The sequence below is a fragment of the Mauremys reevesii genome, unplaced genomic scaffold, assembly GCF_016161935.1.
Source record: "Mauremys reevesii isolate NIE-2019 unplaced genomic scaffold, ASM1616193v1 Contig45, whole genome shotgun sequence".
In the NCBI taxonomy this organism is placed as follows: Eukaryota; Metazoa; Chordata; order Testudines; family Geoemydidae; genus Mauremys; species Mauremys reevesii.
This window is the reverse complement of record NW_024100857.1, coordinates 337001-355166: the sequence shown is the minus strand read 5'-3', so window position 1 is coordinate 355166 and position 18166 is coordinate 337001. Positions and strand designations below refer to the sequence as shown.

The 18166-nt window shown below is 41.5% G+C and overlaps 1 protein-coding gene across 2 annotated transcripts in view; it reads left to right on the top strand.

Annotated features, from left to right (window-relative positions):
- The first annotated feature begins 382 nt into the window (after window positions 1-382).
- LOC120394265 (ATP-dependent RNA helicase A) overlaps window positions 383-18166 on the top strand; it is a 41797-nt gene continuing 24013 nt past the window's right edge. The window contains exons 1-10 of one of the 2 annotated variants that reach the window (XM_039518500.1): window positions 383-591; window positions 1584-1724; window positions 4619-4736; window positions 5001-5113; window positions 5595-5743; window positions 9948-9994; window positions 11262-11398; window positions 12485-12574; window positions 14241-14402; window positions 17854-17931. In XM_039518500.1, coding sequence (XP_039374434.1) covers window positions 481-591; window positions 1584-1724; window positions 4619-4736; window positions 5001-5113; window positions 5595-5743; window positions 9948-9994; window positions 11262-11398; window positions 12485-12574; window positions 14241-14402; window positions 17854-17931 — 1146 coding nt within the window. In that variant the 5' untranslated portion in view covers window positions 383-480. Of the gene's footprint in view, window positions 592-1583; window positions 1725-4618; window positions 4737-5000; window positions 5114-5594; window positions 5744-8422; window positions 8557-9947; window positions 9995-11261; window positions 11399-12484; window positions 12575-14240; window positions 14403-17853; window positions 17932-18166 lie in introns of those variants that run through there. The other variant, XM_039518501.1, reaches the window with a different exon arrangement.

The following is an 18166-nucleotide window of genomic DNA, read 5'->3' as shown; positions in this document are numbered from 1 at the left end:
TCCCCCACAGGCTGAGAGCGGCCAGGCCTGAGGGGCCCCGAACTGGGAGCCCTGCGGCCCCTCTGTCACCATCCCCTACGCTGGGGGGGGGGGCGGCTCCCTGCATTCAGCCGTGGTGGCCTTTGTTCATACTCCTTATGCGCATGCGCTCCACAACCACCATTTTGTGGCGCTCGACGAGCGAGGTGCTTCACCCCCCCGCACAGCACCTGCCCAGCCGAAACCGGGTAGAGGCTGAGTCTACGGGTGCGTGCGCATGCGCTGTAGGGGGAGGGGCGGGGCTGGGTCAAGAAGAGGGTCCTGATAGCGCGCGTGGTGCTGTTGCGTGCGTGTTGTTTGTGCGCATGCGCTGTTGTTGGGCCGGAGCTCCGCTCTCCCCGCCATTACCCCCAGTTGCTGGAGAGGCGCGCGGCTCTTGACCCCTCCCCTGCTGTGACCCAGCGGTGCTAACGGTCGCGCTGTCCCCGCAGAGCCCGCGCTATGGGGGACGTGAAGAACTTCCTGTACGCCTGGTGCGGCAAGAGGAAGGTGACGCCGACCTACGAGATCCGCGCCGTGGGCAACAAGAACCGGCAGAAGTTCATGTGCGAGGTGCGGACCTGGGCGCGGCGGGCCCCTCACCGCGGCGTCGGAGCGGTCCCGGCGCCTGTTCTGCGCGGCTCGTCTCCACACACCGGCCCGGCAGCCGCAGGCGCGGGGTGTAACCGCCCAGGGCAGGGCCGGGCCGGGCCGGGCCTGGAGCGTAGCGGCGCAGGTTGACGTGAAGGGGCCAGTCAAGGATGCTGCCAGCACCGCCCGGCCATGGGCTCCCGCTCCCTGCAGCCCCGCTCAGGGCTCCCGCCTGGCTTCCCACGGCCAGGAAAGGAGCATTGGCTCTAGGGCCATTTGCTACCTCATCCTTTTCCTCTTCTCACCCTAAAAGTGGGAGCGGTGCCTGGGTCGCTCTGCTTGCAGGCCCAGCCCTTTCATGTATTGTGTCACCACCTTGGAAAATTCACTAATTACCATGAGTGGCCTTATTAGTGTAATTAGCCAGCTTCTGCCACTTCACGTTTGTTGGCTGAGCAAAACCAGACTCTATGCTCAGTTTATCTATAGAGCAAAGAACTGGTTGAGGCAACCAGTGACACGTCCCAGCATAACAAACCCCATTTCAGCCCAGCTGTTGTCCCAATAAAAATGTTGACATTCTGAATGACTTGCTGCCCCCAGAGGCAGAAAAGAAATAATGGTGAAGGGGTGTGGGGTATGTGCACAGCCTTTGGCATAGCTAAAAGCTGCTAGTACTTAAAAAGTTAAGTCCCATTTATCATTTTTAAGGTCAGGCTTGACAAAGCCCTGGCTGGGATGATTTAGTTGGGGATTGGTCCTGCTTTGAGCAGGGGGTTGGACTAGATGACCTCCTGAGGTCCCTTCCAACCCTGAGATTCTATGATATCAGCTCTGGGGAAGATGCTCAGCTAGCAGGGGAGCCAGGAGTGAACAGAAACAGCTGAGAGTCCATTGGAATTGGTTGGGTGTTCACATGGTGAGATTTTTATGTTGTAAACATTTACCTGAGGGTCAGTTTTTGTCGGTTGCAGGTTCGGGTGGAAGGTTTTAACTACACTGGAATGGGCAATTCCACAAACAAGAAAGATGCACAGAGCAATGCTGCTAGGGACTTCCTTAATTACTTAGTTCGGTTGAATGAAATCAAGAGTGAAGAAATTCCAGCTTTAGGGGTAAGTGTCTTTGTCCCTGTCAGTCATGTAGGAGAGCAGGTTTGATTCTCTCAGGTGGTAACTTGTAATGTGCTGCTAGGTAGGTTGCTAGCAGCACAGATTGAATCTGGGATCTCTGGATCTAAATGTCAGAGCCACTCCTCCTGGAAGAGGAAAGCCTAAGGTGAGGTAGAAGACCCAGGCTTTCTACCTCAGCCTGAGGCAAGGTAGAAGACCCAGGAACAGGGGCTGTTGGAGAGACAGATAGCATGGGGCTGCTGGGGGGGGGGTGTCAGATGGGGGCTCATAAGGGCTAGTGAGGGAGGACAGACTGGGGCAGGGGCTGAATGAGAGAGGAGGCACAGGGCAACATGGTGATGGGGGTGGGGTTGGCTGGTTGGGGGCACAGACACACATGAGGACAGAGGGAGGGGTGCAGGACCACATGGGGATGGGGGGGAGTGGGTGTCTGAGTAGGGGTGGAGGGACACATGGAGTTGCAGGAATACATGGGGAGAGAGGCAGATGTGCCTGACTGAATGGGAAAGGCTAGGGGTCCTCCAGGGTCTCCACGGGAGAAGCTCCTTAACAATCCCTTCTCTTCTTCCCCCCCCCCCCCAAACCCCTGTTCCATACTTTTCCCACCCATACCCAACCACCCTCCAAATTCACACCCAGGCTCCTTCCCAGAAATTTACTTCTTTCCCTCAGCTCCTCTGTTACCTCTGACTCCCCAAAGTCTTTGTATTGCTTCTGAGGGATGTGGGAAATTCAGTTCAGTTCAGTTCTGTATTGTAGTTTAAATGAATTATTACTCAGAGTTCTGTATTAATATGCCTAGTAAGGAATCTGTTTGTCAAAAAACATTTCTTGAATCTTTTTTTGTTGTCTGTATTGTTACAGACGTTCTTGCTGACAGGTATTTTGAAATAAATGACCACAAATAATTTAAACTGGTGTGATTATATTGTGGTGTTTTGACAAATAAAATATGCAGAATTTTTAACTTTTTGTGCAGAATTCCCCTAGGAGTATATACTGGAGGAGATTGCAGGAGCTAGTCTCTTATGACTGCTCTAATAGTTTTATAAGCTATTTTTCATCGTTGTGTCATGAAACCAGTAATGGGTTACGGTCCTCTGCCATATTGCCCTTTTCCTGTGAAGCAGTGGCTTTCTGCTGCTTTTAGGCTGTCTTTCCCTTTGGATACCTCTGGCACTGGTCATAGTTTGGTCAAGCGGTTGTGATGTAAGAGTGTCAAGTACTGTATGTGTCTGCCATAGGACACTGAATATCAGCTGTAAATTGATGGTAATCTTGTCTTTTGGTCTGTTGCTCATAGCTTTGCTGAGGCATTGGAGCAATCTGTAGACCCAGGCAAACAGTTATGTATCATTTTTGCCTGGTTAGAGTCTAGACCCCATAGTTGTGAAGATTATTTTTAATGGAAGTTTATGATCAGAAGAAATTTGTAGCTTTGATCATCCTATTCATCAGGAAAAGCTTCCTGCTTACTACTGGTGAGTGAATTTTCAAGCCCTGATTTATTATAGGCAGGGTTGGCAGCACCTGAGAAACCTCTGTGAGATGAGAGGGTCATCTTATCCCTATTTTACAGATGGAGAATTGTGGCACAGAGAGAGTAGGGTCAAGAGTAGTTATTAATCTTGAGTGCCCATTTGAGGCCCCTGGGACCTGTCTTTTCAGAATATTTAGCATTATAAAACAGGCTTCCATTGACTTCAGTACTTCTACAAATCAGATCCTGGGTCTCAAGTCAGGCACTCAGAAATTGAGGAACATTCAGTTAATGACCACCTGTGAAAAGTGTGGTTTAAGTAACTTGCTTAGCATCATGTAGGTACTCTGTGGTATAGGCAAGGCTAGAATCTGTTTCTCCAGGCAGCATTCACTTGCACTAACCATGAGACTATACTTTATCTTCCTTCAGTCCTCTACTTCATTCACTGTGCACCTTGTAATGGTACTGGTCAAGATGGTCAGAAGAGGAAATTGACCACAGGAGGGGGCTTGCAGGGGGTTGCTTTGCAACTGTGGGCCTACTTCTGATCCCTAGTGCAGTCATGTCTCTGAGCAGTTTTCCCCTGGGCAGTGTCCATTGACTCCTTGGATGTCTTTGAGCAGTCATGGGTGCGGTCAGGGATTCTCTGCTCGGTGTCCCCTTCCAGTTCCCTGATTTTTCACTCCTATCTCTGTTTTTTTCATTTGTTGTCCCCAGTATTCAGTTGTGGCCTAGGTTCACAGTCCTCCTCCCCCCTAGCCGGGGGGAAGGCCTTTAGCTACTGGTGGGCTTAGGCCCGCTGTGTCCTGGAACCCGCAATAGGTACTCATTTTCCAACTTTTACAGCAAATGAAGAATGGTGTTTTAGGGACAAATCTCCTTCACTACACAACATTCCTAGAGCAGATCCTTTCTGCTAGCTGAATGGGCTGAGATCCTGTTGGAAAACTATATGTGATTGTGTAATTAGACTATCATAATGCATATGTATAATGGGGCTGAATTAAGGTTGTCTAGCTAACTGCTTAACTTTTGAGTGCTTGACTTTTGCAATATTAATAATGTTCTTTTTATGTGTAATTATACAGTGCATTCAGTGTATCCTGTTTATCATGGATATAAGCCATGGGCCATAAACACACATTTTTCCTGTCGCTTGAAGCAACTAGGAATGTTAAATTGTGAGTTTTAGTAGGACACCTGACAAAGTTTAAATGCTCAGCAGTCAAGCTTTTTAAATGTTTTAAATGGAAGCTTCTGACAACAATGTTATATAGTGAGCATATCTTTAAGTTGTATGACAACTTTTCTGACATGAGTGTTGAGTGAAAAGTTCTGTCATTTTATATGAAGTTGGTGGCATTGCCATTCATGGGCTGTTTCCCTTCCCCAGGCAGGAGCTGCTGATGCTCCGGATGGAATAGTGCCTGAAGCACGGGGAGATGCTGGTGAACGTGTTTCTACTCTGGGCGGACCTCTTCCTCCACATTTGGCACTGAAGAGTGAAACAGGTAAGACTTGAATATCTGTAACTTTTTCATTATATTTATATATAGATATATACACACACACACGTACACGTGGAATATTTTTTACCTTATAGTATCAATGTCTCCTATGTGTGTTTCTTCATAAAGAAAATAACTAAAAGTAATTGAGCATTTCTGAGGCATGGCTGGGAACAGTTCAGATTTTTCTTTCCTCTTCAGAGCACCTGACTTCTCTGCATCTCACAATTGTTAGGAGAGGGGTTAACTTTTTTTTTCCGCCATTAGGTGGTGGTCCGGCTCCTGGAGTTGGAAGCTCTGGCTATGGTGGGGCTCAGTGGGACCGTGGAGCCAATCTGAAGGATTACTATTCAAGGAAGGAGGAGCAGGAGGCACAGGCTGTAAGTTAACCTATCTAATTCTACTTTAGCTCTGAAACAAGTGTTTTCCACACCTTTTAATGATTGATTAGAGTTTGCAGCCAGGCTTGTAATTTTTGAGTTCAGTATTTTGTAACTTTTTAACTGGCAGAAGATCTATCAGTGAAGAAACTAGCTGGTTACTGTTAACATCCAACACATTGCTAACCACTGTAAATAATTTACTATCTTAAATTAGTAACAGAATAATTCTGGGTACACTGATGGTCAGATTGTCCTCGTATCAACATTATTATTGTTTATACAGACTCTTTGCTATGGCAGTCTGCGGAAATAGTCTTGAGGCCGTAAAGACACTTAGATTTCTTGTGAAAATTCCTGACTCTTCTGTGGCACGCTGACCAATTACTTGGGAAATTCAACTTTTATATTTTGTTTTAAACATACTTATAACAAAACTTTACAGTTAAAGCCAGTAAATTTAAATTGTTTTCAATATTAGACCTTGGAGTCAGAAGAAGTGGACTTAAATGCTGGTCTTCATGGAAATTGGACCTTGGAGAATGCTAAGGCGCGTCTGAACCAGTTTTTCCAAAAGGAGAAGGTCCAGGGAGAATATAAATACACTCAAGTGGGGCCTGATCACAACAGGTTTGCTAGTTTCACTCATATCCTTCTGTAACGAGGGTTAGAAACATTTGTGGGCAAGAGGAATCCTTTCTGGGAGCCAGCCTATTGATCTAGTTTGTAGTACTCTGCAGCCCTATGTGGGAAAGCTTTGTTCCTTCGTCAGTAGCTCTTTAAAAAAAGGCAATGAGCAGTAGTCCCTGGAAAGAGGGGATTGTGCCTCATGTTAATCTTCAGCAGCTCCTTTTTTCCTTTCTCAGTTGATTTTAAAAAATGTCTTTGGCTTTGCAGTGTCCTATCCAGTGTGTTAGAAGAATGGTGACTGTGGTTCTGGTCCTTGGGAGGGAGGGGGAAGAGATCCTTGACATTGGGATGTGGATGACACCGTGGAGAAATCTTTGCCTGATGATTTTGGCGCTTGCTTAAAGAAATGCCTTTTGTTTTGCATATTGCTATGATCTGGGTAACTGGGAGGTCTCAGTTTGATTGCTAGGCAATTATCCCAGCAGTAAATAATCATTTGTGCTACTCACTATAAAATGCATTAAGGAAACATTAATTTGATGTATAATGCTTAAATTAGGTTAAGCAGGGAATATTAACAATTGTTACGCTAGAGCTGGTTGAAAATTTCCATTGGAATATGCTGATTCAGTGGAATCAGTGTTCTGTGGGAATGTGTTGTGATAGCATTGAAAAGTTTTGGCAGAAACCAGGAAGTCTGGCCAACCTGGTTTTCTGCCAACCGGTCAGGGTCCCAGGCTGCTTGGCTCCCTGGGGAGTGAGCTAGCAAGTTGAAAAATTCTATTTCATTTCTTCTGAAATGGAATTCTTTCCATTCTGTGGAAAAATTCACAATTTTGAGTTTTCATCCAAACTTGGGACATGTTTTAATTTGTCCCCCCTCCACTTCTCCTCCTTCCTCCCTCTCTCTTCCCAAAAAAAGTGAAACTTTTGTGGCAGGGAAAGTCTGTTTTCTTTCTTACTGGAATCTTTTTGTGGTGAGAAACGCTATACTTTTTTTTTTTTTTTAATATATCAGTTCTGTATAAATAAGCCTTTTGGAAAGCTGCTGTGCCCTTTGCCATCCTAAATGTGTTCTCTGAAGGTTATGCTATTATCAAGAGAGACAGCTGGATTTTTGTTTTCTCTGATTCCAATATCCCTTGGTCTACTCACAGAAGATTGCCAGGAACTCTGAAGTACCTCTCCAGTCAATTCCTATTAATGGTGGGAAATTTCATAAAAATCTTTTTCAGATATACGAACACATTATGTGTTTGACATCAAGATACCCCGGTACTCATGTAAACCTTGTATTGGCATTGCTTCAAGTCAGTTCACTTCCATTTCAGTTTCCAAATGTTGAGCACTTACCTCTTTCAAATCAATGGGGTGAGGATTAAATGTATACTACTGAGTACATATAAAATTCAGGTTCTAAGTGTTGTTCAGCAGAGTGTTTACTTCTGTAACCTGCAGGTTGCTGTTCCTGTATGTGGTGGTATGGATTCCTTGTGGGTGGAGACCTTAAAATCCATGTAGTTGAGGAAAGTGGGGGTGGTGGTTGGTACTGGTATGTTTCTCAGCCTGCTTGCTGTTCTTCCAAAGAGCATTCCAGGGTGTAGTATTTATTACTCCCAGGAAGGCTCGTATGGATTACTCTCATGTGGATCAGCATGTTGGAAAGAGTGGATTGTGAGAGAAACCTGTTACAGTGGATCTGACTCTTCAGACCTATTCTAATATGAGGCCAGGAGTAAATTTGCATATTAGGTGAATCCTTCTGGTATATATACAGTAAAAGCAGAGGAATAGTTGCACTGTATCTCTGGATTGAAGAAGTAGGGTGATAGTAGTATTTTCAGGAAGCACCAATCCTCACATATATCTAGGCTTGGCCGAATTCAGTTTTTGATTTTTTTTATAACGTTGAAAGATAATATCAATATTTTAAATTTTCAGGTGTACAAAACTGAGTGTGTCAGACAGTTGTTTAATGACAGACATTGAGATTCAGAAAGTTAAAGCTTTAGAAACCAAACACAAATTGTAAATATCACATGTCAAAAGATACAAGGAAAATAACCTTAAATCAAACTGTAAGTTCTCAAGCAGCATTTTTCTTACTTTGCTTATCTGTAAATTTAGATTATTGATGGTAATGTCTTTTGTCCATTTGTATGTGTATGATATCTAAACTTGCTGACATTTACCAGTAAAAAGCTAATCCTTCCAAGTCTACATATAACTTGCCAGTTCTGATCTTTTTAATATTCTTTATATTGAGTGTCAGTTTTACTCTTCCATAAGTGAGAAATTTTAAAGGAGAAATGTCTCTTCAGTGGATTTTTTTTGTCACTGTCCCTTCAAAACTGAGTGGGTACAGGTACTTGATAATAGCATACATTTGGAATCAAGAGGGTTTATTTTGAGTAACAGGAATGTAAATGTAGAACTTCTGGGGCACAGACTAAAAAACGAATATTTTAGCAAATGATGGGACAAGACTTTTACCTTTGGGGACTTCACTGGCAGTCTGGGTACAGCATTGCTGCTTGTTTCATGCTGAAAGGGGTAGCAGACGGCGACACCAGAGATCTGTGCTCATTCACACATGTGCTTCTGCTTAGGCCGAACTAAGCAATCACATGGGAGTCTATTGTAAACTGATTTCTGGTGTCGCTGTTCCCCCCTTAGGTGGAGGAGAATGAGATTGAGTGCTGACTATAAGCCTGGCTGAGAAACATACTGGCATCGGTGTCATTAATGAAAGGGTGGCTGTTGTATCCCTGAGAGCCAGTGGCCTTTGACTCATGAAGCCGCTGTGCCTGAAGGTCAGTTCACTGATGGTGCAGGAAGGAGTCTAACATTGAACTTAAATCCTCACCTAACCTTTGTTTTATTTACAGCGAGAAATCAAGGCTGTGTCCTAGCTGCAAGGTTCTGCCTGCAGCAGTGGAAGCACCAGAGGCATAGTTTTCAGAGAGGAACTGCATCTGTTAGAGCCCAAACAACTTGGATCAGATTTGCAAGTTTAAACCCAAAGTTATAACAACATGGTTTTAATTTCTAATCTTCGAACATGCATTTGTGCTGTGATTTAAAAAAAAAAAGGGGGGGGGGTGCAAAACTTGTGAGGTAGGTGCCCAATTCCCATTGAATTTCAGTGGAAGTTGGGTGTCTTACTCCCTTAAGTGTCTCTGAAAATCACAGCCTTAATCGTACCAGTAGTCTCTTTTAACAAGTTTATTATATGGTTAGCAGTCTGAATGTTTGTGTTCTGACTGAAGGCAAAGCCAGAACACATGGAAATGAAAGCAATCTGAGCAGATTGCTCTACATTTCAGTGTTAGGCAGTACTGCATATAAGAATCTTGTTAACAAAACCATTGACTACAAATCAAAAGCAACTCTGTTATCTGCCTATTTGGTCACACTTCACCACTTGATTCCAGGCAGGGTAGGAGCCTGTTCTTGTGTTGAAACATGTATACCTTGATGCTGGTGTAAACAAGTGAAGATATCCTCTTCTCCCCCGCCCCGCCCCATCCATCCTCTTTAAGGCACGTCAGATAGTTCTGTCTTGTTCTGTCAGTTTCTTAAGGTTCTGTTCTGAAAAGTAACTGTAAAATGACATCATGGGTATGTGTGTTCATGAATCCAGATCAGACATACTCAAATTACCAGACTTTTTTTGTCCAGTTGCCAGTCCTTCAAAGTCACTCTTCAGTTCAAAAGTTAAGCTGCATTTTACTAGTATATCAGTCCAGTGTGCGTGTGGTTTCTTTTGGTGTTGCCCATTAACTGTCAAGTTGCATAGGGAACAAATAAGGGAAGAATCTGGATCTGCAACTGGAACAATTGATCCATCAGTCAAACTAGAATCCAGTTTACTTAGCTGAATTAGTTTTTATGGGATTAAAAGCACTAGAATCTTATTTTAGTCATTAGTTGTTGAAGTATGAATCTGCTGCTCAAAATACACAGGGAGCAGATCTCACGATTTAGAAGGTGTCACTGTACAAGGTTTTTCAGAGGGAAAAGCCACACACTTTTTAAGGTTAATGTTTCATTTGTTCTAGAATTAAGGAGGAAATAATTGTTTTATAATTGAGTTTTGATGAGCTTTGTCTAAACAGTTGGAAAGCCTGGCCATCTTGGAAATGTCGGGTTCAGCCACTTTCAGGAATTAAAGCCTTAACTGTCTCTCTCTGTGTGTTTACAGGAGCTTTATTGCAGAAATGACCATTTATGTCAAGCAGCTGGGCAGAAGTAAGTGTCCTCCTTTTCCTCCTGTCTGGCTAGTTATGGGTCTTAGAGCAGAGAAACATGAGCATAATTCTGAGTACATGCAACACTGGTTGGATGGTGTTTCATGCAATAATGCACTGCTGGCAGTGCCGCAGTGGGCCCCAGTAAGCAGCTTGCTGAATGGTGTGAAGTCTTCTCACCATTGACTGCTATTATGGAAATGTTCTTTTACCTTTTCCCCCAGTAAACCTTTCAGCTGCTTGTTCATTAAACACATAGGCCTTTCCTTTTTGCATTGTAAAGAGATGGCCTGTGATAACTGGCTACATAGTGTATGGTGGTTTCAAATACCCGTATATCTGGTTAGTGAAATAGCTTAAGACTCTTGGCCCTGAACCACCTGAGAGATGCAGGTATCTAGTGTTATTGCACTGCTTGAATTATTGCTTTTAGAAATTATTTTTAACGAGCTGGCCTCTGCCTTCATGGAAGTCTACTGCAGTAAAGTCCAAAGCAAGCAAAGAGCTAGAAGTAGGACCATTCAAGAAGCCTCCTTGCTCAGTTTAAGTATCTAGTCAGTGATCCAGGATAGAGATATACAGGACTAGGATGGAGGAAGATGGGTGTGGGGGGCGGGGGCGGGGGAGAACCTTGGAGAATCACAAAAATTACACAATTTCAGAACAGCTAGTTAGAAACCTGTGGGTTGTGTGGTGTTTGGTGGTTTTTTGAAAGATACCAAGCACAGAAGTCTTAGTCTTGTGATTTGAACTTTAGCAGATATCTACACAATTAGAAACTTCACCAGTCAATTGATGATCTTTTTATAATGTCCCTAATGCAGTAAAATTGATGTAGTGTGATACCTTAAAATGACCAAACTGTTAGGTATTTGAAGACACAAGAAAAACAAGTGTCAAGTTTCTACTGGCTTTGTAGACTGGTGCCTTGAAATTGAAAATGGGCCTGCAGCATAACCTGGTCCAGGTGAGTGCTGTAAGGGAGTCCTGGCTTTCACAAATGTTGTGGAAAAAGCCCTGTTAAGCCTGGGTAGGCTGAGTGCTATAAGGTAAACCTGCTTGCATGAATACTGTAATGTGAATTAACTTTTGTTGGTTACAGCCTGGCTGGAACTGGGAGTCCCTCTTCTCAGTAGGGATCATTACTGAAACCTGCTTCTAAGTAGCCACTAAACCCATCTTATATTGCTATCTTATGCTAAAGCTGTTTACCCACACAGACAACATGCATCATTGGCTACTATAACCTTAATGTTTGTGTGCTACAGGAATCTTTGCTCGTGAGCATGGATCAAACAAAAAGCTGGCAGCACAGTCCTGTGCTCTGTCCCTGGTCAGACAGCTCTACCATCTTGGCGTCATCGAGCCCTACACTGGGCAGACAAAGAAGAAGGAAGGAGAAACAGTGAGTCTGCTATAGGAGAAGCAGATACTATTCCTCTGAGTCAGAAGGAGCAGTAAACTGGTGTAAATTTGTCCCTGCTTGCTTATGCTCCATGTTTAATGCTTGGGAAGCTAATGCAATTTTCTGATCTTCAGGACCAGAGACTGATTTTGATCTGGGGAAAGATGAGTGGCTGGGATGAACAGAGAAATAACTGCGTGTGTATTTGTGTGTATGTATGTGTGTGCACCTGTGCGCTTGGAGCAACAGAGAGGTATGCATGCATATTGAAAGGATGGTGTGTGTGTGTGTTTGTGGTCACATTCTACAATAGTAAAACCAAAAATAAAAAATCTCTATTTTTCAACTTAAGAACATAAGAACAGCCATAGTGGGTCAGACCAAAGGTCCGTCTAACCTGGTATCCTGTCTTGGACAGTGGTCAATGCCAGGTGCCCCAGAGGGAATGAACAGAACAGGTGTAATCATCAAGTGATCCATCCCATCTGTCCCATTTCCAGCTTCTGGCAAACTTGATTTACCGTATTTTCCGGCGTATAAGGCGACTGGGTGTATAAGACGACCCCCTAATTTTACAGTTAAAACATAGGTTTTGGCCTATACTCGCCGTATAAGACTACCCCCCCTTTCGAGGGGGGGAGCCCAGAGCCTTTTAAATCCCAGCTGCGGCCGGGAATCAGAGGGCTCTGGGCTGCCCGCTGTTTATAAGACGACCCCCGATTTTTGGGGGTTGTTTTTTAGTATAAAAAGTCATCTTATACGCCGGAAAATATGGTAACTTGTCAGCAGACCAGTCAGTTTTGGGTTCTCTTGTGTTAGTAGTACTGCAGTATTTTGATTGCAAACACTGAAAGAATTGTCTACATGTTCATTTAAAAAAAAAAACAACAACCTTTTTTTAAAAACATAGATTTTTGTTGAACTTAAATTTTGTATAAAAAGTACCTTTAATAAATATGAGTTCTGAGCTGTCAGTGTCCCCTTTCACTTCTCTCTCCTTAGAAGCCTCTTAGCGTTTCGAGATATTCTCCAGTGAGGTTCTTGTGGATATCTTGGGTTTTTATTGTAGTATTTTTAATTTCACAGGTAGAACCTTATGAAGTGGTGATCTCTCCTGATTTGGAAAATCAGCTGAATAGCATCATACAGGAGCTTTCTCTTGAGGTCATGCCACAGGTGGGTGCATGCTTCAGACTTGGGCTGTCAAGCGATTAAAAAACTTAATCATGAGATTAATTGCGCGATGTTAAACAATAATAGAATATCATTTATTTAAATATTTTTGGATGGTTTCTACATTTTCAAATATATTTCAATTACAACACAGAATACGAAGTGTACAGTGCTCACTTTATTTTTGATTACAAATATTTGCACTGTAAAAACATAAGAAATAGTATATTTCAATTCACCTAATACAAGTACTATAGTGCCATTTTTGTCATGAAAATTGAACATACAAATGTAGAATTATGTAGAAATAATAACGGCACTCAAAAATAAAACCATCTAAAACTTTAGAGCCTACAAGTCCACTCAGTCCTACTTCTTATTAGCCAATCACTCAGACAAACAAGTTTATTTACATTTACCGGAGATAATGCTACCTGCTTCTTGTTTACAATGTCACCTGAAAGTGAGAATAGGCGTTCATATGGCATTGTTGTAGCTAGTGTTGCAAGATACTTATGTGCCAGATGCTCTAAAGATTCATATATCCCTTCATGCTTCAACCACCATGCTGATGATGTGTTCTGCACGATAACGATCCGAAGTAGTGTGGACCAACACCTGTTCATTTTCATCATCTGAGTCAAATGCCAACAGCAGATGGTTGATTTTCCTTTTGGTGTTTGGTTTCTGTAGTTTCCACATCAGAGTGTTGCTCTTTTAAGACGTCTGAAAACATGCTCCACACTTCACCCCTCTCAGACTTTGGAAGGCACTTCAGATTCTTAAACCTTGGGTCAATCTTTTTAGAAATCTCACATTGGTACCATCTTTGCATTTTGTCAAATCTGCAGTGAAAGTGTTCTTGAAATGAACATGTGCTGGATCATCTGAGACTGCTATAACATGAAATATATGCAGGTAACACATAGCGGGAGACATACAATTCTCCCCCCCTGGAGTTCATTCACAAATTTCATTAACACATGATTTTTTTTTTAAGCATGAAGGGGCATACACATGTTTAGCATATCTGGCACGTAAATACCTTGCAATGCATGCTACAAAAGTGCGATGCGAACGCCTGTTTTCACTTTCAGGTGATGTAAATAAGCGGGCAGTATTATCTCCCGTAAATATAAACAAACTTATTTGTCTTAGTGATTGGCTGAACAAGAAGTAGGACTGAGTGGACTTGTAGGCTCTGAAGTTTTACATTGTTTTTAGTGCAGTTATGTAACAAAAAATCTACATTTGTAAGTTACGCTTTTACAATAGAGATTGCATTATGGTACTGTACTTGTTTGAGGTAAATTGAAAAATACTTTTTCTTTTGTATATCACTTTTGCAGTGCAAATATTTGGAATCAAGAATAATATAAAGTGAGCACTGTACACTTCGTATTCTGTGTTTGTAATGGAAATAAATATATTTGAAAATGTAGAAAAAACATCCAAAAATATTTAATTTCAATTGGTATTCTATTGTTTAGCAGTGCAATTAAAACTGCGATTAATCAAATTAATTTTTTTAATTGCAATTAATTTTTGTTAATCGCATGTGTTAACTGTGATTAATCGGCAGCCCTAGTTCAGACACTTCATTACACTGTTTTTCCCCATCAGTATTACAGTTTAATTAAACATTTTTTTTATTTTTCTGAACTTGTAGCCTGAAGATCCAAGCTATCCAGTTTCGCTCAACATTGGAAAGCTGGCCCATTTTGAACCATCTGTGAGACAGAATCAAATGGGAGTTGTCCCATGGTCACCCCCTCAGTCAAACTGGAACCCTTGGACCAGCTGCAATATTGATGAGGGTCCTCTGGCATATGTAAGTCTAAGGCAGTTTCTTAGAATGGATCTGTTCCTATTTTCATATTCCTGGAACTTGTAAATGCATTTTTCCGGGTTTCTGGGGAAAGTTCCATAATCCATGGGACTTCTTGGATTGACTTAATGGATTTTGGGTTTGGCTATCTGACAGCAGCCCCTTGCTTGTCCTATTTGGCCATTTTGTTTCACGCTATCATTTTTGCAGCCCTTAAACAGCTCCCATTAACTTCATAAGGCAAACATATAGGCTTCTTTAAATTTCAGTTTATAACTATTCTCAGCCTGTCTTCCCAATCCCCAGGAATCCTGCTTTTGAAAGGAGAAACTGCTTCAAGCAGGTGTCACTCTCTTACCAGTCTGCTTTTCCATGGCTTCCAGCTACGTAGAGAACAATGATGTGGCCTAGTAAAGAAAAGGAAATGTTGGCTTGGCGGATGCAGCTGGCTTGACTTGAGTACCAGCATAACCTGGTCAAAATAGGATACCCATAGCAAGAGTCTTGTTTTCTATTTTTCTGATGCGGTTTATGTCCCTATCTCCTCCCTGAGCTTTGCTTGCTTGGCTGAAACAATTATGCGTTGTTTTTTAAAACACGGCACTAGCAACAGTCCATTAAATGCAAGTTTGAGATGTGTTTGTAATTAAGATCTTGAATGATACTGCAAATTGAACATATACTTCATATCACTCACAAGATTTGCTCGGCAGAGTGCAGCTTCCTTTGCAACGGAGATTAATTGATCCTTTAGTAGCAAAGTTGAAAGATTTATGACTATATTTAATATTACCATTAATCGCACAATTAATTTTTAAGACTAATCGCGGTAGTAAAAAGATTAATCGTATGATCGAAACAATAATAGAATACTATTTATTTAAATAGTTTTGGATGTTTTCTACATTTTCAAATATATTGATTTCAATTAGAACACAGAATACAAAGTGTACAGTGCTCACTTTATATTTTTTATTACAAATATTTGCTTTAGAAAACAAAAGAAATCGTATTTTTAAATGCATTGCCTACAAGTATTGTAATGCAATCTCTTTATCATGAAAGTTGAACTTACAAATGTAGAAGTATGTACAAAAAAACAATTGCATTCAAAAATAAAACAATGTAAAACTTTAGAGCCTACAAGTCCACTCTGTCCTCCTTCTTTTCAGCCAATCACTCAGACAAACAAGTTTGTTTACATTTACGGGAGATAATGCTGCCTGCTTTTGTTTACAGTGTCATCTGAAAGTGAGAACAGATGTTCGCATGGCACTGTTGTAGCGGCATTGCAAGATATTTACGTGCCAGATGTATTAAAAATTCATATGTCCCTTCATCTTTAACCACCATTCCAGAGGACATGTGTCTATGCTGATAACAGGTTCTGCTTGATAACTGTCCAAAGCAGTGCATGTTCACTTTCATCATCTGAGTCAGATGTCACCAGCAGAAGGTTGATTTTCTTTGTTGATCGTTCAGGTTCTGTAGTTTCTGCATCGGAATGCTTCTCTTTTAAGACTCCTGAAAGCATACTCCACAGCTCGTCCCCCTCAGATTTTTGAAGGCACTTATTCTTAAACCTTGGGTTGAGTGCTGTAGCTATCTTTAGAAATCTCCCATTGGTACCTTCTTTGCGTTTTGTCAAATCTGCAGTGAAAGTGTTCTTAAAACGAACAATGTATGCTGGGTCATCATCTAAGACTGCTGTAATATGAAGTACATGGAAGAATGCTGGTAAAACAGAGCAGAAGACATACTATTTTCTCCCAAGGAGTTCAGTCAGAATTTAATTAATGCATGATTTTTGTAAGGAGTGTCATCAGCATGGAAGCATGTCTTCTGGAATGGTAGTCGAAGCATGAAGGGGCATACGAATGGCACGTAAATGCCTTGCAATGCCAGCTACAAAAGTGCTATGTGAACTCCTGTTCTCACTTTCAGGTGACATTGTAAATAAGAAGCCAGCAGCATTATCTCCTGTAAACGTAAACAAACTTGTTTTTCTTAGCAATTGGCTGAATAAGAAGTAGGACTGAGTGGACTTGTAGGCTCTAAAGTTTTACATTGTTTTGTTTTTGAGTGCAGTTATGTAACAGAAAAAATCTACATTTGTAAGTTGTACTTTACGATAAAGAGATTGCATTATGGTACTTGTGTGAGAGGAATTGAAAAATACAATTTCTTATCATTTTTACAGTGCAAATATTTGTAATAAAAATAATATAAAGTGAGCACTGTACACTTTGTATTTTGTGTTGTAGTTTAAATCAATATATTGGAGAATGTAGAAAAACATCCAAAAATAGTTAAACAATAAAATACCAGTTGAAATTTATTAATAGTGCGATTAAAACTGCGATTAATTTTTTTAGTTAATTGCGTGAATTAACTGCAATTAATCGACAGCCCTACTTATTAAGTATTGGAGGTGGGTAGTTCAGCTAAGGTTTTTACTGCATCCTGCCCTTTTGTGCAGAATTGCTAATCTGTGGATGATGCATGTGAAAGATTGCCATCAGAGTGATCACTTCAGCAGTTCCTTGATGTATAGTTTTTCCATTCAGTCAGAGTACAATGCATTTGTGTCTAAGCCTAAAACAGAGAGTTAGACTGTTACTGAAAATTTTCTGGGAAAACTAACTTTTTTAGAAAAATGGTCCATCCAAACTCTAGCATCCTAGTCTGGGTAGGTAAAGAAATGGTAGGATAGCTCAGGGAACTAGATTAAAAGATGATGTTTCTTTTGGGATTGCTCATGCTTCTTCAGTCATCACTGATTCGAAGGTGAAGCTAAGTCCTCACTATCATGGTTTTAAAAAATAAAACCTCACATCTTTGCAGTAGCCTTTTCCAAAAGGCCTCTTACTATAAATTAGAAGTCCATTTTCATCTTTTTTTTTTTTTTTTTTTTTTAATATTCTCGCATCCAAAGTTATGTAGAGTAGGAAGCTGCAATTTGGCAGACTGTCTCAAAGAGAATATTTCTACTGATGATCTCAATGAAGACCTAGTAAGTCCCTTTTTGCGGTATGAGAGGAAATAACCTGTTCCCTGAGTCAACTTTCATATGGAATTCTAATGCCCTAACATGAAGGATTACTGCATGTGATCTTTGTGATAAATACGCAACCAAACTCCTGGTCCATTGGTTCCCTATCCTGTCTTTGGAAGTGGCAGGCATTTGATGTCTTCTGATAATGGACTGTCAAAGTAATATTGATGGTGTACTCCTGATTTGTTCAAATTGCATCTTTTTATAACTACAGATTTGCACATATAACTTCATCATCCAAATATTTCAGTATTTGGTAATGGGTTAAAGTTAAGGTTATTGTGGTAACATTGCATTAGTACCACTTAACCACATTAATGCAATAAGAAGTTTATTTTCATTGTAAATATAAACAGATGTCCTCCCAATGAGTCTCTTAACCCTTTGTGTACTTTCCAGGCCACCCCAGAACAGATAAGCATGGACTTGAAAAATGATCTCATGTACCGCCTGGAGCAGGATCAAGAGTTACAGAGGGTAAGTCTGCTGCCTGTGATTTTTGGCATGCTGGTAAGTTTGCAGAAGCAATGATTGCTGTAATTTTCTTCACCCTAGCCCTGGAGTTGCTGCTCTTTCTGAGTGCAGTAGATAATTCTTTGTGCTGGGGATTGTGGGTTTTACTCGGGATTGCTGGCAAGTGCTTTCAGAGGCATGGGGCACTACTGCTGCAGGAATGGTTGCTTTAATATGTTTTGCCCAAGTTCAAGAATGC